The sequence below is a fragment of the Antechinus flavipes genome, chromosome 1 (assembly GCF_016432865.1).
Source record: "Antechinus flavipes isolate AdamAnt ecotype Samford, QLD, Australia chromosome 1, AdamAnt_v2, whole genome shotgun sequence".
Taxonomy (NCBI): domain Eukaryota; kingdom Metazoa; phylum Chordata; class Mammalia; order Dasyuromorphia; family Dasyuridae; genus Antechinus; species Antechinus flavipes.
The window spans coordinates 228,145,185-228,169,055 of record NC_067398.1 but is presented as its reverse complement, the minus strand read 5'-3'; the positions used below and the strand labels follow the sequence as shown (position 1 = coordinate 228,169,055).

At 33.5% G+C, this 23,871-nt stretch overlaps 1 protein-coding gene across 1 annotated transcript in view; it reads left to right on the top strand.

The window, feature by feature from the left end:
- Positions 1-23,871, top strand: part of NFX1 (nuclear transcription factor, X-box binding 1) — an 85,269-nt gene that overhangs the window by 32,586 nt on the left and 28,812 nt on the right. The window contains exons 11-15 of the mRNA XM_051997166.1: positions 2,213-2,243; positions 9,594-9,676; positions 14,243-14,351; positions 20,362-20,481; positions 22,562-22,641. Coding sequence (XP_051853126.1) covers positions 2,213-2,243; positions 9,594-9,676; positions 14,243-14,351; positions 20,362-20,481; positions 22,562-22,641 — 423 coding nt within the window. The remainder of the gene's footprint in view (positions 1-2,212; positions 2,244-9,593; positions 9,677-14,242; positions 14,352-20,361; positions 20,482-22,561; positions 22,642-23,871) is intronic.

The following is a 23,871-nucleotide window of genomic DNA, read 5'->3' as shown; positions in this document are numbered from 1 at the left end:
TTCTAATTGACCTCCCTGTCTTACATCTCTTCTTCATGGAATTTCATCTTTCTCATTTTTGAAATCCATCTTTGTCCCTGTCACTCCTGCTCAGGAAGCTTCTGTGATTCTCTTTTTCCTCTGACTTAAATGGAAAATCTCTTTTCATTTAAGGCTCTTCATGACCTGGCTACAGCTTGTTTTTCTAGCCTTATTTTACGTTCTTCCCTTTCACATACTTGATACCATGAGAATCCATTGTCTTTGTTTAGATTGTCTCCATGTGTGGGGAGCACTGCTTCCTTACTTCTCTCCTGTAGAATTCCTAATTTCCCACAAAATTCATTACTGATGTCATTTCCTATATGAGATGTTTTCTTGATCACCCTCCTCGATTCTACCAGTTCTCAGTTTCTCTCATATCCTGTATGCTTATAAATTTTCTGGAATGTGAGAATATAGGAATACTAATGCACTATTAGTAAAGTTATGGACTAATCCAATCCCTCTGAAGAAAAATATGAAACTGTGCCTACAGATCTAACAAACTACATTTGGATTTATAATTCATAGAGATGAAAGGAAAAGGAAAAGGATTCCTATGTACAAAAATATTTTTAACAGTTCTTTTTGTGGTGTGAAAGAAATGGAAACTTGAGGGAATGTCTGTCAATTGGGGAATGGCTAAACAAGTTATGGTATATGAATGTGATAGAATACTGTAAGTATTGTAATGAGTAAGTATGATGAGGGTGATGCTTTCAAAAAAAGACATGAACTGATACAAAGTAAAGTGAGCAGAACTAGAACATTGTACATAGTAGCAGTACTATTGTTAAAGTAATTAATTGTGATCATCACAGTGATCCTTTTAACTCTAAAGAATTTATAAATCTCAAAGTAACAATTGAAGCATACTTTTTCCCCTTTTAATATTTTCCTTGTTATTTTCTTTTCTTATATTGTGGACCATGGCTAATGTAGAAATCTGTTTGCATGACTTCATATATATATTGGTTTTTTAAAAAATTATTATTATAGCTTTTTATTTACAAGATATATGCAAACAGTTGCAAATCCTTTTGTTCCAACTTTTTCCCTCCTTTCCCTCCACCCCTTCCCCCAAATGGTAGGTTGACCAATACATGTTAAATATGTTAAAGTATAAGTTAAATACAATATTCATATGTATATTGAATACCATTTCTTGTCTTCTCAGTGGATGGGAGAGGGAGTGGAAGGAACATGGAACTGAAAAAAACTTTAATTATATTTTTAAAAATTTCCCTTCTCTGGACCTCCTGGGGCCTCCCTCCTCATTTTTCTCAGTGTAAGCTTTTTGAAGGGAGCGACTCTTTCCTTTTTTGTCTTTGTATCTCCATCAGTCTAGCACAGAACTTGGCACATACTATGCTCTTAACAAATACTTGCTGACTGCCACCAAAAAAAAAAGTTGCTATATATATTTATTTACATGTGAATCCTTTTCTTCTTTTGATCTTGTACTGGTATTATTGGATCAAAGGATACACAATTTAATAACCTTTGGGGCAAAGTTCTAAATTGTTTTCTAGACTGTCTGGACTGATTCAGCAATCATATTAACCTTGCATTAATAATATACTCATTTTCCCACAGCCCTCAAACATTTACAATTTTCTCTTAAGGGATCTATCTTGGAGCCAAATACAACAGCTTCCCCCCCACTTTTTACTATATTTTAAAATTTGTGTTAAGCTAATGTATCAGAAAAACAAACTTTCAAAGCATATCCAAAGTGTGATCAATTGAATCTATGGAGGAGTCTCATGGCTTAGTAGCTAGGGTGCCAAGTCAGAAAGACCTGGGTTTGGATCCTGTCTCTGACATTTAGCAGCTCTGTGAGATTGTAAACAAGTCAGTTAACCTCTCTAAGCCTCAGTTTTTATATGATATGCAAAATGGTGATAATACCTCCTTCCTTACAAGAGAGCCTTGACCAAAATAAAATATTGTTCAAAAAGCATTTTTTAAGCTTTAAAATGCTGTATAAATTACAGCTGATTGTTAATAAAGTACATCAATTTTGTAATGTCTACTCTGGCCATTTTAGAAGGTTTTGGGGGAGCTTATTTTCTGGTTTTTACCTATGTTCTTGTTTATTGAAGGTTCACATATAGATAAAATGTTTAGTATTAATAGTTACCTTCTTTCAAATATGACTACCAATAATTATTATATCTTTATTTTCTAGGAGCTGCCGTGTGCTAGTCTCAAAACAGAAGGTAAATAATATAATGAAACACTTTTTACTACCTGAATGGGCAGGAAAGTTCTTTTTAGTTTCAAAGGCTATTCAATTTAGGTTGTGTCATGAATCAATCTGATCAATATCAATAATAATTAAAATAATTAAAATTTAAGTGAACTAAATATTCTGAACCTAGGTGTTTGGATTTCTTGCAATCTTGTTTTAAATTGTCTTTTACTAATACATTTCTAAGAAAAGTTTGTAGTTAAATTCTAAAATGAATTTATCTTCTCATCAAGTTCTTTTCATTGATATAGTACATAAAATATCCTTATCTTGTTCAGCTGTTGTTTAAGTTGTCCTTTAAGATCACCATAATACCTTCCTCCAACATGGCAGAATCCTTTCTCACTTTCTACTGCCATTCTGAGGGTACAAGAAAATGTAATGGCTGCTGTGTATGTGACAGTTTATCATTTGAGATATATGACCAGTTTGTCTTTTCTTCCTTTGATATATTGTTCTCCTCTAAAGTTCTTCTTGGTTATGTTTCATTCCACTCACAGCCATCTTGTGCCTCTCCATTGTCCTGTGTGTGATATTCATCTTAAATTCTTCAAAGACTATATAACTATGTTGTTTCACCATGATAGAGGAGCTCACTAAATCTTCTAGGACATCTTTTATTGCAACACAGATAGATTGTTAGTATTTAATAGATGGGCCTTTGTTTTATTGAGAATTTGAGTCATTAAAAGAGCTTTCCAGTTTGCTAAGATTGTCAATATGCTGTTTTTGTCCTATATTAACATTCTTATGAAGAGATGATCTATAGGTTACATCCAAATGCATGTTGTAATCTGGGCAATATATAGTATTTTTTTTTCCAATTACATAGAAAGATAACTTTTTAATATTCTTTTAGAAAAATTTTGAGTTTCAGGTTTTTTTCCCCTCTAAAACAGTAAGCAGTTTAATATAGATTATATACATACATATATATATACACACACACAAGTCATGTACATACAATTTAATAGATTTTATATATATATATATATAGTCACATAAAACATTCACATATTAGTCATGTTGTGAAAGAAGAAATAGCAAAAAAGGAAAAAAAAAGTGAAATAATTTGCTTCAATCTTCATTCAGATTCCCATTGGTTCTTTCTCTGGATATAGATAGTATTTTCCATCATGGATCCTTTGAAATTGTCTTGGGTTATTGTATTAACTGAGAAGTACTACGTTATTCATAGTTAATCATCAAACAGTGTTGCTATTACTATATTCAGTGTTTTCTTGGTTCTACTTATTTCATTTTGCATCAGTTCATTTAGGTCTTAAGTTCTTCTGAAATCCTTTTATTCTTCATGTTCATCATTGCTTATAACACATTAGTATTCTATTACGTTCATTTGACACAACTTCTTTAGCCATTCCCCAATTGATGGCCATCAATTTCCTACCACAAAAAGAACTAGACAATACATCTTCTTCATCCACTTGGTCACATCCATTTCCTGTGTGGATTGTCAAATCCATCTCTTTTGAGTAGGTATGAACTTCTTCCTGGAAACTCCATAGTGTTCTGGGACTTACACAACCAGCATACTTCTATTTGCAAACAGGATATATTGAATACTTCTCCAGCCAAAAGGAGTTTTTCTTCAACTTTGACTTTGTGTTAGATCTCCATCACAGTGGTGAATACCTTTTGTTTTTTAGCTCCCTTCTTGTAGCTATCTTATGTATTGTTGTCTGAACACATTTGTAGTTGTCATCTCTAGCACAATTATACACTTAGTCCAGTCTAGTTGTTTTTTAAAAATGTGTCTCATTAGTGCCATTTCTGCCTCCTCTATAAGTATGTCTATTCCTTAAGGTTAAGGTGCAAACATGTTGGTTCTACTGTTCTTGATGCTGAGAAGAATTTTATTTAAATAATTGTTTCAGATCTTTTCCACGTGTCTTTTATTTGTTTATTCTAGTTGGACAAAAGTCTTCCCAGACTTTCCTTACTGTGATTTGGCCCTTGCCCTTCATTGCTTTTCTCTAGTTTATGAGATTTGCATTTCTCTAATTAATAGTAATTTAGAGCATTTTTTCATATGTCTATAGATAGCTTTATTTTCTTCATCTGAAAACTATTTTTTCATATCCATTGGCGACTTCTCAATTGGGGAATGCCTGTTAATCCTATAAATTTGACTCAGTTTTGTATATATTTTGGAAATGAGATCTTGATCAGAAACACTGGCTATAAAAAATCTTTTACATCTTTCTGCTTTCCTTCTAATTTTGGTTGTCATTAGTTTTGTTTGTGCAAAACCTTTTTAATTTAATGTAATCAAAATTACCCATTTTGCATTTCATAATGTTCTCTATTTCATGTTTGGTCATAAATTCTCTTCTCAATAGATCAGATAGGTAAACTATTTAATTTGCTTATGGTATCAGCATTTATGTCTAAATCTATCCATTTTGACCTTATCTTGATACAGGGTGTGAGATGTTGGTCTTTGCCTAGTTTCTCCCATACTATTTTCCAGTAGTTTTTGTCAAATAGTGAGTTCTTAGCTTATGATCATTTTTTAGAAGTGTTTCAATTGCCCTTTTATTTTTGGCATCACTGATATAAAATCTCTTTCTGAACATCCCTACCTCCCACTGAAACCAAGGGAAAAGTTTTTTTTTTTTTTAAACAAAAAGAATAGTCAAACAGAATGAATGCATACATTAGTGACAATATATGTCACTTGGTAAACCCTATGTCCACTATTTATCAGGAGTAGGTAACATCTTCGTTGTAAGAAGTCATGGTTAATTGGTCATTATGTTCTGGGTTCCCAAGTATTTCAAAGTTATTGTTTTTTTTCCATGTGTTGCTATCCTTAAATTGATATCCAGGTTTTACTCACTTCAATTTACATCTCTTCATAGTATTCAGAGATGTCCTAAGTCATCTTCTAATTTCTTGCTGCATAATAATATTATATAAGTCATAGTTTATTCAGACAACCAGGAAATGTCTTGAGGTTTAAAATCAATTCAAGACTTCCTGTTTAGAGATTTGTTCATTTCTTTTATTCCCTTTTTTACTCTTTAGTATTGGGAAGTTTGTTTTGCTTGTAATTATTTTCTTCCTATTATTTCCCTTCTTTACTCTCTTGCTTCTCTATTGAATTTTTATGTATTTTAGCATCAAACTGTGTTGCTTGTGTTTGATCCTCCTTTGTTCATTTCAAATAAGAGTGAGTTCTTTGATGTCTCTTCCCTATTCCTTTATTAATGTCTGCATGCTTTTCTTGCACATCCTGATTATGAAAAATATGAAGTAAATCAGTATATATGGTGGGAAATTATGAAAAATACCAAATTCCATCTCCTGTCTATACTTATACATACCTTCCCCCTTCTCTTCCTTTCATTTTTCTCTTTTCTTTTCTTGTATTCACACTCTCAGAACAGAATCAGTTCACCTGTAGGACCTTGGTTTTTCTTAATTTCCTCAGTACCCTTTGAAGACATTGGGTTCTGAAAAGATCCTTGTTTCTTCTCTTCCTATTAGAATACTAATTTTATATCATTGCGTAGCTCCTTTCCATTGCTGAAATAATTTAGTTTTCTAATTTTCTCTGGACTTCATATATTTCAAATTCCCCACTGAGTTCTGATCTTTTCATTAAAATGGCTTGAAAGTCCTCTATTTCATTCTATTTTTCTCCTGGAACATTATATTAAGCCTTGCAGGGTGAGTGTGATTATAAATATATCTCTTTTGCCTTTTGGGATATTGTCTTCCACAGCTTCCTCTCGTTCCTAGTAGAAAGTTTCAGGTCTTATATAATGCTGTTTCAGTTTCCGGTTCTTTCTGGATGTTTAGTATTTTTCTTTTTCTAAATTTGGGAACTCTGGATTTTGGTTATTAATTTCCTAATATGGGTTTTTTTTTCTTTTTTTGCAATTTGGGGTTTCTTTGAGGATGTAATTGGTAGTCTGTCTTTACTTTGTCGTCTGGTTTTTATTGATTTGGGCAGTTTTAATTTCTAATTTTGTAAAATATAATGTCCAGGCTTTTTATTTTTTTTAAAACCATGGTTTTCAGGAATCTGACAATTATCTTAATTATCTATTCTTCACCTTGTTTCTACATCAATTTTTAAAATATCATCAAGTTTATATATTTTTTCAGTCTTTTGATTTTATTCTAATACTTGTTGCTGTCTCCTAGAGAAGATTGATTTCTATTTAGTCTGTTCTATTTAACAGCGATTCCATCACTTGGGTAAAGTTTGCCACTTACTTATAAACTATTCTTCCAATTCTTCCAATACAGATTTTTTTTAAGAGGTTTTATTTTTTAATCTCTTTTTCCATTTCTTCTAGGTTTATGCAGTTATTATGGAAAATCCAATTTTTTTTCTTTTGAGTCACTGCTTGTAGTTCTGACAGTTACTACAGCCATATATTAGCTATGTGATCCTGGGCAAGTCATTTAACTGCTATTTGCCTTAGTTTCCTCATATATAAAATGGAAATAATAATAGCATTTATCTTCCCAGGTGGCTGTGAGAAACAAACAATAATAATTGCAAAGCACTTCCCACAGTATCTGACCCATAAGTAAGTGCTAGGTAAATGTTAGCTATAATTTTTTTTTAAATAACTTTTTATTGACAGAACCCATGCCAGGGTAATTTTTTACAACCTTAATCCCTTGCACTCACGTCTGTTCCGATTTTTCCCCTCCCTCCACCCCCTTCCCCAGATGGCAAGCCGTCCTATACATGTTAAATAGGTTACAGTATATCCTAGATACAATATATGTGTGCAGAACCGAACAGTTCTCTTATTGCACAGGGAGATTTGGATTCAGAAGGTATAAATAACCCGGGAAGAAAAATAAAAATGCAAGCAGTTTATATTCATTTCCCAGTGTTCTTTCTTTAGGTGTAGCTGCTTCTGTCCATCCTTGATCAATTGAAACTGAATTAGATCTCTTTATCAAAGAGATCCACTTCTATCAGAATACATCCTCATACAGTATCATTGTTGAGGTATATAATGATCTCCTGATTCTGCTCATTTCACTTAGCATCAGTTCATGTAAGTCTTGCCATCCTCTCTGTATTCATCCTGCTGGTTATTGCTTACAGAACAATAATATTCCATAATTTCTCTGATTAATAATGATTTGGAGCATATTTTCATATGGCTATAAATAGTTTTAATTTCTTCGTCGGAGAATTGTCTATTCATATCTTTTGACCATTTATCATTTGGAGAATGGCTTGATTTCTTATAAATTAGAGTCAATTCTCTGTATATTTTGGAAATGAGGCCTTTATCAGAACCTGTGACTGTAAAAATGTTTTCCCAGTTTATTGTTTCCCGTCTAATCTTGTCTGCATTAGTTTTGTTTGTACAAAAACTTTTCAGTTTGATATAATCAAAATTTTCTATTTTGTGGTCAATAGTGATCTCTAGTTCTTCTTTGGTCATAAATTCCTTCCTCTTCCATAGCTCTGAGAGGTAAACTATCCTGTGCCCTTCCAATTTATTTATAATCTCATTCTTTATGACTAGGTCATGAACTCATTTTGACCTTATCTTGGTGTATGGTGTTAAGTATGGGTCAATGCCTAGTTTCTGCCATACTAATTTCCAATTTTCCCAGCAATTTTTGTCAAATAATGCATTCTTATCCCCCACACTGGGGTCTTTGGGTTTGTCAAATACTAGATTATTAAAGTTATTGGCTGTTTTGTTCTTTGAACCTAACCTGTTCCATTGATCAACTAGTCTATTTCTTAGCCAATACCAGATGGTTTTAGTAACTGCTGCTTTATAATATAATTTTAGATCTGGTACAGCTAGGCCACCTTCATTTGATTTTTTTTTTTCATTAATTCCCTTGAAATTTTTGACCTTTTGTTTTTCCATATGAACTTTGTTGTTATTTTTCTAGGTCATTAAAATAGTTTTTTGGGAGTCTAATTGGTATAGCGCTAAATAAATAGATCAGTTTAGGTTGTATTGTCATCTTTATTATATTTGCTCATCCAATCCAAGAGCATTTAATATTTTTCCAGTTGGTTAGATCAGACTTAATTTGTGTGGAAAGTTTTTTGTAGTTTTGCTCATAAAGTTTCTGATTTTCCCTTGGCAGATCGATTCCTAAATATTTTATACAATCAGTAGTTACTTTAAATGGAATTTCTCTTTGTAACTCTAACTGTTGGGTTTTGTTAGTGACATATAAGAAGCTGATGACTTATGTGGGTTTATTTTGTATCCTACAACTTTGCTGAAGGTGTGGATTGTTTCTAATAACTTTTTAGTAGAATCTCTGAGGTTCTCTAAGTATCCCATCATATCATCAGCAAAGAGTGATAATTTGGTTTCCTCATTGCCTATTCTTATTCCTTTAATCTCTTTCTCAACTCTTACTGCCAAAGCTAGCATTTCTAATACAATATTAAATAGTAACAGTGATAGTGGGCAACCTTGTTTCACTCCTGGTCTTATTGGGAATGGTTACAGTTTGTCCCCATTACATATGATGCTTACTGCTGGTTTTAAATAGATGCTACTGATTATTTTAATGAAAAGCCCATTTATTCCTATACTCTCAAGAGTTTTTAATAGGAATGGATGTTGGATTTTATCAAATGCTTTTTCTGCATCTATTGAGATGATCATATGGTTTTTGTTAATTTGGTTATTAATATGGCCAATTATACTGATAGTTTTCCTAATATTGAACCAGCCCTGCATTCCTGGTATAAATCCTACTTGATCATGTTGTATTATCCTGGGAATGATTTTCTGTAGTCTTTTTGTTAATATTTTATTTAAGATTTTAGCATCAATATTCATTAGAGAGATTGGTCTATAATTTTCTTTCTCTGTTTTTAACCTACCTGGTTTAGGTATCAGTACCATGTCTGTGTCATAAAAGGAATTTGGTAGGATTCCTTCATTCCCTATTTTTTCAAGTAGTTTATAAAGCATTGGGGCTAATTGTAGCTATAATTTTTAAATGGTTGGTGGTAGCCACTAAAATTACAGAAAAAGGACATAGAGGAGATAATTACTGGATCAGGAAATTCAGACCATCTGGTCCAACACCCTCATTTTACAGATGCGGCTCAGGACAACTAACTGACTTGTCCAGTGTCACAGTAGCTATTAAGCATCAGAGAATTGATTTAAGCACAGGACTTCCAGAGCTCTCTACTACTCCACTCTGCGTCTAATCATATGCTATAGTGCTATCCTATTTATTTGTATATATAACTTAATGTTAATCACTATTTAAATGCAGCATTTTAAGTATTAACAAGTTACTTTTTTTCTTTTTAATTTGACAATAGCTGATGCTACATTTTTGTGTGACAAGCGATGCAATAAGAAACGATTGTGTGGAAGACACAAGTGTAATGAAATATGTTGTGTGGTAAGTTTACATAATTGTAAAGTATGATAAACATTTTACTAGGAGATCATAGATTTAGTGCTGTATACTGTATTCATTATTATCCATTCCAATAAACGTTGCACTTCCTATATGCTAGGCACTGTGCTAAGTGCTGGGAATCCAATTAAAAAAAACACAGTCCCTGTCCTCAAGCAGCTTAGAATCTAAGGGGTGGGTGAAAGACAATACACAAAAGGAGGCAGGAAATTAGATGGAGGTAAAGAGTGACAAGGAGGTACCCTGCATGGAGGCCTTATCTTCCTTGGAGTTGAAACAAAGCAGCAGATGCAAAGAGGAAAGAGCTAAGAGTTTAGTTTTTCCTCCTATATAAAGGAAGGCATTGGAAATAATTTGGTACTTTACCCTCCAGCCCTCTGATCTGAGGGGAAAGAGCGGTGAAAGTGATGATGTCAGTCAAGGCTTAGTCAGCAGTATGATGATAAGATTAGAGGTGAAGTTCTTTGTAGCTGAAACCACAATCAGCAGCAGATGCAGACTGGAATGAGCAGACAAAGCAATTGATACATTGGCCTTTTTTTGAAGACATGTCTTCACTCTTATTTTTCATCTGTACCTCTTTGTCAATAAATAGAAACTGTGTTTTACCCACAATGGACAGTAATAATGATTGCTGCATTAAGCAAAATTCTGAAGTTTTTAGTGTTTTCCCTTATGTTTATTACACTGTGTAAAATGTTTTAGTTCTACTTCTATTTGATACATTTATAGAAATTTGCCCATATTTTTCAAAATTCTTCATATTCAGCTATCTTTCTGAGATTACATTTATTAGTCAGATATCACAATTTGTTTAGTTCTTCTATTGATTGACAATTGATTTCCAGTTTTTTAAAAAAAGATCTAGATTATTTGTAATAGCCTTAGGTTTGTTCATTAAGCATTTATAATAACAATGACAACTTTTGCTCAAAAAGATCTACAAATTAAAATTTACATTATATAATTATAAAATACATTTTATTCTTCTGATAATTATGAAAATTCTAAATATAAAATTATAAATACCTATGAATATTTTATTTTGGATATTCTGTATCCAAATTTGAATAAATGTTCATTTGAATCAAGATTTATAATATATGGTATAATCACCAAATCGTTAAATCTGGTTCTATAGCAAGTATATGTAAAACAGAAATAAAGCAAAAATGCTCATTTGCACAAATCTATCATAGAAAATAGTATTTTGTAAATTCTTTTGAGAATGAGAATATATATGTATGTCTGATCATCCATTGAGAAATGCTTTGTATCAAATATTGAACTTTTGGTTTTAGTTTGTAAATATTTGATGATAGATTGAGAAACTACACGAATGTTGCAGTTACTAAGAAAGTGGGTAATTGGTTGTAATTTCTGCATGAACATCAGAATTATTCACATGATCATGACTGTTTTGAATTGCTGCAGAAATAAACTTGCAGTTTCAATCATGTATGTGCTTTAAAAATATTTATATTTAGGCAACTTTTTTTTTTTTAACTACTTAAGGTGCCATTAAAGAATTTTTAGTGGAACCCCACCAAATGAGAACCATTAAGTCAAGCAATGTAGTCAGACTGCAGAGGGTTGAAATGTGAATCAGAGAAAAGTAGAAGCAACTAGTGTAGATAAATTTTTCAAGATGTTTGGAAATGAAAAGAAGAATTTAAGAGGATAGATTGAGAGAATGGCAGAGGAAAAATGATTTTTTTTTCCTTTTAAAAAAAATTTCTGATCTTAACAAGACCAAATAAGATAGAGCATTTTCATACAAAGCAGAATAAAAAAAAGAATTTTATGTGAAGCCACTTACCTGTATTATGAACAGCTTGCTTTTCTCTTTAACCTTCAATGTCTTTTCCCCATGGCTATTATGGTTGTCTGTTCTATTATTGTCATTAACCTGTCGCAACTAGTTCTCTGTTAGTGAGAACTAGAAGCAATATAGAAATTCTTTTTGGTCCTTTTCCCATTTTAAGAATGAAATTTTTGCTAATGTTAAGTAGGGAAGATACTAGCAATTTTCCTTTAGGCAAAGAGAGAGCTCTAGCAGACATCTGAATAATTAAAGTCCACTATTACAGCTAAATCTTGGCTTTGAATTGCACATGTTTAATCTACATTGGATTGCTGCTGTCTAGGGGAGAAGGGAGAAGGGAAGAAGGGAAAACATTTTGAACGCAAGGTTTTACATGGTAAATGTTGAAAATTACCTTTGCATGTATTTTTGAAAAATAAAAAGCTATTGTTATAAAAAAATCATATCTTTGCAAGTCTGTTTTCCCTTTTTTCTTTTATCTTATGTATAAGATGTACCCATTTACAGTCACATTCCAAGCATAATTTTAATCCCACCAAGTCTTAGTGAAATCTCTAAGATCAAATTTTATTTTTGTAGTTGAATCATTTCTGTTTTGTCTGACTCTTTATGACTCCATTTGGGATATTCTAGGCAAAGACATTGAACTACCTTTTTTTATTAATTGCAACATGTTCTTCTGTTCCCATCAAATGTTTATAAGCTATCACCCAAGGTTCAGAATTTGAGTATAAAACATTTCCTAATGGGTAGTCAGGCACATGCACATACCCTCATTTTCAAATGAACTTATAAAATCTTTCTCTTGCCATTTTTTTTGATATGCAAGTAAGCATTTTCACTTTATTCTTGTTTTACATAAACTTAATGTAGAACCAGATTTAACTATGTTTGTCTGGTATTGCACAAAACATTACAGTTTTCTTCTCCAGCTTATTTTATAAATAAAGAACTGAGGCAGAGTGACTTTTACCAGGCCATACAACTAGAAATATCTCAGGCCATATTTGAACTCCGGAAAATGAGTTTTCTTAATTCCAGTCCTGGTGCTCTATTCACTGCATACCTACCTTCTTAAGATTAAATTTGCTTCCTTGCATATTAGGACTTCTAAGGGTTTATGTTGCTTGTTATCTATGCTTTTTATTTGCCATGGATTTTGCTGTTTATTTTTTGTTGGAATTTATTTTTTATGTTTTCTGGTCTGTTTACTCTTTATTTTTTCTGTGTTGTAACTACCCTCTGTTGTATCTAACATAAACAAGTTTTTTCCTTCTTTAATCTTCTTTAAGTGTTCATTGATTAAGGATACAGTGTACCAGGTATTGCTAGTTTTTGCCATGTGCACTCCATCTATGGCCAGGAGCATTTTATCACTTTATAGCCTAAAAAAAAGTCTCAGTCTGTATCCCTTAACCTTCGGTAACCAACAGTGAGAAAAATACTACCTGTGCGCTTGTAGTTACTTACATAAAGCTTTGTGATCTTGAGAACTGCTTTCTAGGTTCCTTCTGGTATCATACATGGTTAGTTACCAGAATGTAAATAGTAGTCATCTGTTTTTATAAGTCTTGGGAGTTCTCTGTTATATCTTGAATATATGAACTCAGAAGACAACAAACCTCTGTTTTTATTTTGGTAAATATCTTGCCAATCTCAATTCTAAGTACCAATGCCAGTTCATATAAACAGTCAATTTGTGCCCCACAGTATATAGTATTTCTTTAAATTCTTCAATGATTTTATACAAGAAATAGAATTTTCTTGTTTCTTTTTGTGCACTTAAAACCCTTTACAATCATTTTCTAGCCTATTTTTCTAGACTGATTTAGGTTATTCCATATCGCATACTGTGAACTCCAGGAGCCAAATTGGCCTATTTGCTTCCTATATTTAATGTTTTACATTTTTGCCCTATGCCTTGACATGTGCCTGAAATACTTTCCTTCCTTTCTTTTTCCTCATTGAGCCTGTTGCTCCCCCCTCAAAGGAATGCTATATTGTGATCCACACTCAGTTCCCACAGTCCTCTCTCTGGGTGTAAATGGCTCTTTTGATCACAAGACTATTGGAACTGGTCTGAATCATCTCGTTGTTGAAGAGAGCCATGTCCATCACAATTGATTGTCTCATAGTCTTGATGCTGTGTACAGTGATCTGCTCCTGCTCATTTCACTCAGCATCAGTTCATGCAAGTCTCTCCAGGCCTTTCTGAAATCATCCTGCTGATCGTTTCTTATAGAACAATAATATTCCATAACATTCATATGCCATAACTTATTCAGCCATTCTCCAATTGATGGGCATCCACTCAGTTTCCACTTTCTTGCCACTACAAAAAGGGCTGCCACAAATATTTTTTCACATGTGGTTCTCTTTTCCTACTTTAAGATCCCAGTAGTAACACTGCTGGATTAAAGTTTATGCACAGTTTGAAAATTCTTTGGGCATAGTTCCAAATTACTTTCCAAAATGGTTGAATCCATTCACAATTCCACCAACAATATATCAGTGTCCCAGTTTTTCTTCCGTATACCTGTTTTATGCTCTAGGAAAATGTAAACCACTTTAAGACAAGTATTGTCTCATTTTTGTCTTCATATCCTCAGTACTTAGCATAGTACTTTCACAGATTAGGTATATAATAAAAACTTGTTGATTGCCCTGTGGAAAGTATCAGTTGGTTAATTTAGTTCATTAGAACCTAATTCTGTCTTTCCTAGGATAAAGAGCATAGGTGTTCCTTAATTTGTGGACGAAAACTTAATTGTGGCCTTCATAGGTGTGAGGAGCCTTGTCACCGGGGAAACTGTCAGACATGCTGGCAAACAAGTGAGTGCTGCACTAACATTTCTTTCTTTCTTTCTTTCTTTCTTTTTATTATAGCTTTTTATTTACAAGTTATATGCATGGGTAGTTTTACAGCATTGACAATTGCCAAACCTTTTGTTCCAATTTTTCCCCTCCTTCCCCCCATCCCCTCGCCCAGATGGCAGGTTGACCAATACATGTTAAATATGTTAAAGTAAAAATTAAGTGTATATATATGTGTGTGTGTATATATATATATGTATATATGTATATATGTCCAAACAGTTATTTTGCTGTGCAAAAAGAATCGGACTTTGAAATAGTGTACCATTAGCCTGTGAAGGAAATCAAAAATGCAGGTGGACAAAAATAGAGGGATTGGGAATTCTATGTAATGTTCATAGTCATCTCCCAGAGTTCTTTCTCTGGGTGTAGCTGGTTCAATTCATTACTGCTCTATTGGAACTGACTTGGTTCATCTCATTGCTGGAGATGGCCAGGTCCATCAGAATTGATCATTATATAGTATTGTTGAAGTATATAATGATCTCCTGGTCCTGCTCATTTCACTCAGCATCAGTTCATGTAAGTCTCTCCAGGCCTTTTTGAAATCATCCCACTGGTCATTTATCGAACAATAATATTTCATAATAATTATATATCACAATTTATTCAGTCATTCTCCAATTGATGGGCATCTACTCAGTTTCCATGCACTAACATTTCTTTATAAGTGGTTACTTGGATGTAGACACTGGAAATTTGATTTTTGACATATATTTATTTAGCTCACATTGCATTAGGTAGAATTTTGCTGCTGCTGCTGTGTGTGTGTGTGTGTGTGTGTGTGTGTGTGTGTGTGCACGCGCACGCTCATGTGTTTATTTTCACTTTTGGGATTTTAAAATTTTTTTAATATCACTTTTTTTCCCCAAGGTCAACTCCTTTTTTAATAACAACTTACTTGTCTTTGTAATATTTCAATTTTTTTTTACTTTGTTCAATGGTTTCTTATTGTCTCATGGAATCATTGAGCTCCATTTGCACCTTACTGTTTTTCAGCGAATCCCCAACTTGGGTAAAAGTTTCACCTTTTGTTCTAGGCTAATGATTCCCTCTTTGATTCTTTCCTTGAGTGCGCTAACTTTATTTTTGTATCTCTTATTAATTTCTTAAGGGTTAAGAGGAAGAAGAAAAGCACTTTTTAAGTCCCTACTATATATCAGTTACTGTGCTAATTGCTTTACAAATATTATTTCATTTATCTCAAGTCTCATTTCCTAGATAGGAATTTTGTGATAGGGTTATACTCTGTCTCTTGGTAGAGGAGTATTCATGTCCTTTGCAGTCCTGTCCTCCTTAGTTTAAAGTTGCTCAATTGCATTATCAAATGAGGTGGTTGGTATTAGGGACTGCCTGCCCTCTGATACCATTCCTGGTTTTGACTTCCTCTTCTGGTAATCTGACTTATTTGCTAGCCTGGGCCTCATTTCTATCTGTTACTTCTTGCATGATCCCCAGTCACAGTTGATTCCATTCCTTGCTCTGGCTCTGACTTCCCTTAATTCTAATTCTGTTATTTCCTTGGCTCTGCTGGCCAGAGCCCTAGGTTCTGGCATTTGACTAATTTCATATTTCTCTGGTGTCTTCCTGTTCAGCGTTTCCACAGTTGTTAGATCCCATTTACTAGAAATCACCTGTCTTTGTCCTCCCCTAGCATGAACCTTCTCCAAATCTCTACAGGCTTTTGGCCATCATCTTTCTCTCCCACCTACCTCCCTACTCTGAGATAATTGGGGTTAAGTGACTTGTCCAGGGTCACAGAGCCAGGACATGTTAAGTGCTGAGGTCATATTTGAATTTAGGTCCTCCTGACTTCATGGTTGATGTTCTATCCATTGCACCAGCTAGTTGCTCCTTGACCATCATCTTGCACAGCCCTGGGCTAAGTAGAGGAGCTTACTCCTGTTTTTCTCTTTGGTCATCTCAATCATTGTTCCATCTGAGACTATTTTAGGTCTTTGCAGGGACTTTTGTTGGAGAGTTGGGCTTCTGTAGGACTTTTCATGTCATTGTACTATATCAAACATTTTACATTTATTATTAATAATACCATCATTCTTTGATCCTCAGTCATCCTTGACTTTTTTCTTCCTCTTGTCCCCTACATTCATTCAAGTTGCTAAGACCTCTCAATTTCTATCTAGTACATGCATCTGGTCTCCTTCTTTCTATTCTTTCCTCCACTATCCCAATTCAGATCATCTTTTTCTTTTTTATGAGCCATTTCATTATTCTCTCTATCTATGGTCTTATACTTGCATATATATCTAATACAGGTAACTTTTCCTAAGATAGCTGATTGTGACTGTTTTGTTCAAAAACTTTCAGCAGCTCATCAAGTAAAGTCCATATATCTTAGTCTGGCACTCAATGCCTTTTATAGGCTTGGAATATCCAAACTTGCTCTATTTACAGAGTCCTTCATGTCTCTAATTTTTTTATGGCATCTCTAAGTCAAAAGAAATACCTAACAATTCTACTTATTTTAAATAGGTCCAAAATACTTAATAAATGTTTATGTCTTAACAACTTAGTGTTGTTGTTCAGTTGTTTCAGGCATGTTCAGCTCTTCTTGACCCTTTGGGGTTTTCTTGGCAATAGTAGTAGTAGGGTTGTTTCCTTCCCAAGCTCATTTACAAATGAGGAAACTGAGGCAAATAGAGTTAAGTGACTTCTCCAGGGTTACACAGCTAGCAAATGTCTTGAGTTTGAGATTTGAACTCAGGTCTTCGTGATTATAGGCCAAACACACTATCTTTGTGCCACTTAGCTGCCAACAACTTAGTATCCATTTTTAAAATAATATATATAAATTGAAAAGGAAAAAAAAAGATTTTTATTTCATTATCAATCAGTTATTTATGCAGAAAATTTGTATGCCTTTTGGGCACTGCTTTTTCACTGGACACATTTTCTCAAACCTTGGATTTATATTGAACACCACCATCTTTATTTCCTGTTCCACATTGATTTTTGACAGTCCTTGTTTTTTTTTTTTTTTTTTTAATCACAGCAACAATTGAAAACCCAGGTTTGCAGTATTATGAGAGAACTTAAACCAGACTGTTACTCATATTCAAAGATATCCTTCAAAAGCTAATGTCAATTTTGTTAACTCCCTAAACCTGGCAATTCTCTAAATATTTTCCTGATGTTGAGTGTCACTATTTCCTCCCAAAATTTAAGCTGTCTCTAGGACATCTCATTGTGCAGTCCAGGAACCATAGCCCTGTGCCTTCATTGCTGCTATTGAAATCATGGAGGATTGAGAGTAGAAAGAGATTTCATGATCATCTAGTCCAATCTCATTATATAGAGGAAATTGTAGTCTGTAGTAGTGGAGTCACAGAGCAAGCCTCTCATGTGAAGCTTCAAGTACTTCCTGCTATGCCATGTTTCATTTTCTTTTTTTTTTTAATAGCTTTTTATTTACAAGTTATATGTATGTGTAATTTTACAGCACTGCAATTGCCAAACCTTTTGTTCCAATTTTTCCCCTCCTTCCCCCCCATACCCTCCCCTAGATGGCAGGATGACCAGTAGATGTTAAATATATTAAAGTATAAATTAGATACACAATAAGTATACATGACCAAACCGTTATTTTGCTGTACAAAAAGAATTGGACTCTGAAATATTGTACAATTAGCCTGTGAAGGAAATCCAAAATGCAGGCAGGCAAAAATATAGGGATTAGGAATTCATTGTAATGGTTCTTAGTCATCTCTCAGAGTTCCTTCGCTGGGCGTAGCTGGTTCAGTTCATTACTGCTCCATTGGAACTGGTTTGGTTCATCTCATTGCTGAAGATGGCCAGGTCCATTAGAATTGATCATCATATAGTATTGTTGTTGAAGTATATAATGATCTCCTGGCCCTGCTCATTTCACTCAGCATCAGTTCATGTAAGTCTCTCCAGGCCTTTCTGAAATCATCCCACTGGTCATTTCTTACTGAACAATAATATTCCATAATATTTATATACCACAATTTATTCAGCCATTCTCTAATTGATGGGCATCTACTTAGTTTCCAGTTTCTGGCCACTACAAAGAAGGCTGCCACAAACATGCGTGCACATACAGATCCCTTTCCCTTCTTTATGATCTCTTTAGGATATAAGCCCAGTTGTCATGTTTCCTCTTCTTCATAGATCTTCCAGCTGGATATTTTTCTCTGTATTCTCATAGCATTTTGTTCATAACCTCTCATGATGTCTTTTATTTTGTGTTTTTGCTATTTATGTGTGTCTTTATTTATCATTCCTATTAGATAATATGCTCTTCTATGGTAAGAACTCTTATCTATTTTTAACTGTAAGTGTAATTCAAGAAAAATTTGGATGAATGAATGTAAGAAATTTCACAAAGCATATAAATGCCTAATTAATTTACAGATGAATGGTATAGATAGAAGTACATGATTAGAGAGGATAATGATTACATTGAATTAGAATAGTAAAAGAAGGTTTTATGAAGAAGGAGCAATTTTAATGTTCTGCTGATATATCTTCTTTTTCCTGCATGTGCTTCTAATTTGCTTTTTCCCATATCATATCATGGATGGATTGTTTAAATTTTTTGCCATTTTTAATGTCAAATATAAAGTTTTTGATCCAAAGCACATCAATTTAAGATAGATCACATTTTCCTGTTTTGTAAAGTTCCATGAGTTAGACTAAAACAAGAAGAGGTGATATTTATAAAATATTGTATTCAACTTTTGTAGTATTGAGTGGTAGAATAATTTTGGCATGGGTCCTTGCTTCTGTAGCTCTAGTAGGTTCTCCTATCAATTTAATTTAAGACTTTAATGAGGCCATGAATTAGAACTGATCTTCCCTAAGTTGAGAAACCCCATTCAGACTATAACTTTCCAAAAGAAGAAAAGGCTTAAGTGGGTGCCATTATAGGCTTTACAATTTGGCAATAATGCTTCTTGAAGCATATGTGTGTTTTGATCTGAAATAATACTAAATTAAAATGTCATTAAAACTGAGGAATAGGATTATACTTCTCATTTCTGCAATAAAAAGGTATCTTTTATATTTCAAAATTTAAATTGATCAAAAGTCCAACCTCAAATGTGATTTGTTTATTAATTACTTGTCAAAAAAAATAATACTAATTCATGTACTACAGGCAAAAGTCTCCCAAGAACAAATTTTTTTATTTAACATTCTAAATCTATGGATTTCTGACTTAGAAAGGAAATGTCCAAACTGGCATAGTCTTTCCTGATGCCCTCGAACATCTCTCTACCCCAAGACAATTTGAGATTATACTTATAGAAATCTTAAACAAGGAAAAGATCACAATTTATTAAAATCACACTTTTGGGGTCATCATTCTAGAATAATATTCACTTAATCTTCTATTAAAATAATTCTACTTACTGAATTCCCTTTGTATTTGATAGGACTTCCTCTTTGTGAACAATATTCTAATCATTTCTCAATATGGAAGGGTATTGCACTTAAGTAGGTCATAAGTATATTCCCAAAGGGATGGTGAAGGGATTAATCTTAATAAACAAAATAACACTTTTGATTCCAAGTTTGGTTACTTCCTAGAATCCATTTTTCTAAAGACTTCATTTGTTTTTTCATTCTTGATCTACAGTTTCGTAAACTCCATATACTTTCACTGGAAAAGACTTATTTCTTAATGTTTTCACTTGAACAAAGGAAGTTTTTTAAAATGTTTCTGTAGTATGATTTGAATTAATTACTCATCCATTTTTGTGGAGGCCTCATTTTATGAAATAATTTAGGTATACATTTATTTTTTGCCAAATACATTGGAAAGAATGATTAATTACCTGGATAAAATTTATGATAGAACACATTTTTAACTCAGTCTGCTGGTTGGTTTATTCCCTTAACATTCAGAACACCCTTTAAAAAAAATTACCACAAATTATATGAATCACACTGTTAAAATAGTTGTTTTATTTTTCTGCTGCTTCAGGTTTTGATGAATTAACATGCTATTGTGGAGAGTCTGTGATTTTCCCTCCAGTTCCTTGTGGTACTAAGCCCCCAGAGTGTAAAAATACATGTACAAGACTACATGAATGTGATCATCCTGGTGAGTTCCTATAAATTTACTTTTATTTGAACTTTATGAAATATAAATGAATTACATTTTCCCCTATTACCTTTATGTATTAATTGCTCTTGACAATTGCCACTTAACATAGAATGACAGATTGTGTAGTCTATTCCACATTAGACATTATTAAACGTTGTTTACTTTAGAACTCTAAAATTTTGTTAGTGGAATATGTTGCAATTTATTTCTCCCAACTCTTAGGCAGTCTGAGTTCTACTGGAAAAAAAAATTACCAGTCCTTAAAATGCAGCATTACAAGTTGGTTTCTCAGTGGACTGTTTCTTTGCTATCATGTTTTTAAAAGATGGTCACCTTTAAAATGTTTTTGCTCTCTCTTTCTATCAATACTTAACCTCTTTCAGGCAAGTTTATAGAGCAGCATTTAGTATATCAGTGATACTGGTTTGGGAGTGAAAACACCTATGTTTCAGATCCTAGCTAGTTTTTTAGTTACTCTAGGTAGTCATGTAAGCCTCTTTATCCTCAGTTTCCTCATCTGTAAAATGGAGTTGATAATACTTAAACTACCTGCTTTGTAGGGAAGAATATGCTTAGTAATGATGAGCTACTGTTCTTGTCTCTCATAGCCACCCTTGAGAAAAATTTATATAAGATGCATTTCTAAACCTTGAACACACAGCCCTGCTCATAGGTCCACAATTTAACTCTTGACTAAGATTTTCCTACATTAATCTTCCTAGTAAATTTACATGGTAAAAGAAGAATACTTTGTGAATTGTTTTGGTTTATTCTTTTTTCTTCAACCATTCAATAAGATATTGAGTGAAATACCTAATCTTTTGGTAGGTATACACTAAGTATACCTAGTATATAGTGTAAGTATACACTAAGTATATATCTAGACTTATGATGGGCATTGAATTGGAAAACTTAAAAAGATACTGTGGCCCTTGCCCTTGAGGCCACCTCAGTCTTCCTTGTGTAGAGGGGTACAAAATATACACATATCTTATGACAAGATATAATAGCATGGTACAGTAAAGAAGAATAACAGATGTGAAGTTAGGCATTCATTTTGGAATTCATCTACATATTGACCTATTTGACTTTGAATAAGAGGAAACTTTCCTTTCCTCATCTATAAAATGAGGCATTTGAACTGAGGTCCCTTCCAGATCTGAATATATGATTTTCTGAATACATTAAGACAATTTATATGTAGCTGAGAATTCATGGGACACAAGCTAATAAGAATACTCAAGCAAACAGCAAACATTTATTAAATGCCCACTGTGTATTAAATACTGTGGACACAAAGACATCATCTTCTTTCCCTTCCTTTACTCCCCATCTCCTGGAAACCATCGCCAACGAAATTCCCTGTTACTGTTGAGTCTCTCAGCCAAAAAGTCATTCTCACTCACCACTCTCTCTCACCCTGCCAATGTCACCCACTGGTTAAGCCCTATCCATTTCACTTTCATAAGATCTCTCACATATGCCTCCTTTACTCCTTTGAATTTGCCACTACCTTTATGTAGACAAGCCCTTGTCACCTCATGCCTAGATTATTGCAGTACTCTCTGGCTGGTCTCCTTGCCTCAGATCTTCCCCCACTTTAATCCATGCAACTTGCCTATCAGATTGATCTTCCTAAAATGCTGGTTTGACCCTCTTGCCTCTCCTGTTTGGTAAATTCCAATGGCTCCCTATTAAATTCTCAGAATAAAATCTGTGTGGTTTTCAAAATTCTTCCTAATCTGATTTCATGCTACCTTTTCAGGCTTTTTATCATTCCCTGTTTAGTAACCCAATAGAGAGTTGGAAAAGAGGAGGTGGGAACAATAATTCCTTCATTTCCATATTTCTTCATCTCTCCAGATAAATTAGGGTGGGATATTGTTTTTCTCTGTACTCCTTTCCCCCTTAAAGTAAGGTTTTTTCTTATGTGATATTTATTGGTAGCTTTACATAATTATTCTTTTATGAGAAAACTTAAAACCTGTTTTTAAAAGCTATAAAACTATGTACAGGATTTATGTGTGTAATTCTTTTTATAAAAATATTTCCTAATTTTCTCTTTATTTTACTACAGTATTCCATTCTTGTCACAGTGAGGTGAAATGCCCCCCTTGTACTTACCTTACTCAGAAGTGGTGCATGGGCAAACATGAGGTAAGTTTTATCTTCCCAGTTGTTGACAGTAGTTAATAATGGTCGTTGCCAGAAACGACCTAAAGTCCAATTATTTGTTCTAGCTCAGCTATTTAAAATCTGTGTGGTTTGGGACAATTCATTTTTATGGGCCTCTTTTTTTTTATTTTAAAAAGCATGACTTCTGAGGTTCTTTTCAATTATAAATCTATGATCCTTTGATTCATTCATATTCTATATTTTATCTTCTGATAGTTCAGTGTTCTAGCTGCTTTTAAGTTCTCTCTTCAAATTGTTTGCTGTCCCTTCCAGCTTGTGTCATCTGCAAATTTGATAAACATTTGTGATTTTTTCCTGAGTCAGCAACAAAAATGGTAATGTAACTCATGGCTAAAGACATATAGGCATCTTTCTATTGTTTGTGCAAAACATAAGAAAGAAGTATATTATTCCTGAGCACCTTAAGTCTAGTGCTGAATTTGGAGTCAGGAAGATGTAAGTTTAAATCCTGCCTTACACTTCTTAGCTGTGTGAATCTTGACGAATCACTTAACCTCTCTCAGCCTTGATTTCCTCAACTCCAAAGTGAGAGTAAGAGTAGTGCCTACCTCAGGTTGTTAGAATATCAAATAAAAATAACATGTAAAGCAATTGGCAAACCTTAAAATGCTTTATAAATGAAAAAGTTATGAGATTGTTTTGGTATATTCTTGATGAAAGCCATACTTACTCTTTTTGAATTTACCACTTAGTTTCTTTCCAATAAAGTCTTGTCATATCAGTCTTGGTCTAGAAGAGAGAGCATGTAAAACATTTAAAAATGTTTGGCCCTTGCTTATGGTAACAAAATTTTTTAAAAAGCATTCTAAGTAATGCTTCACTGCTGGTCACTTCTGCTACAACCATATGGATCAGACTGCCACCACCACATCCCTCGAGACCTTAGTGGTGATGCCTTGGATGCTGTATCTAAGAGCTCTGTAAATAGCAGCCCTCCCCTAGCTAATGTCCATGCTTAAGTCGTATGTCTACAGCTTTCATTCAAGGGAGCTGCTCTTGTGGAAGTGTGACCTTGGTATCTGCTCTCTCAGCAGCCACAGCTTTGGGGGACCCAGAAAAAAACCCCACAAAATTCTTTAACATTGTCAAGCTTTTCAGCATCAGAAACAGATAAGGTTTTTATCAATAGTAATGATACATTATCTCATGCTTTGCCAGTATCCCTTAAGGACCTTTTCATCTCCCCTGAAG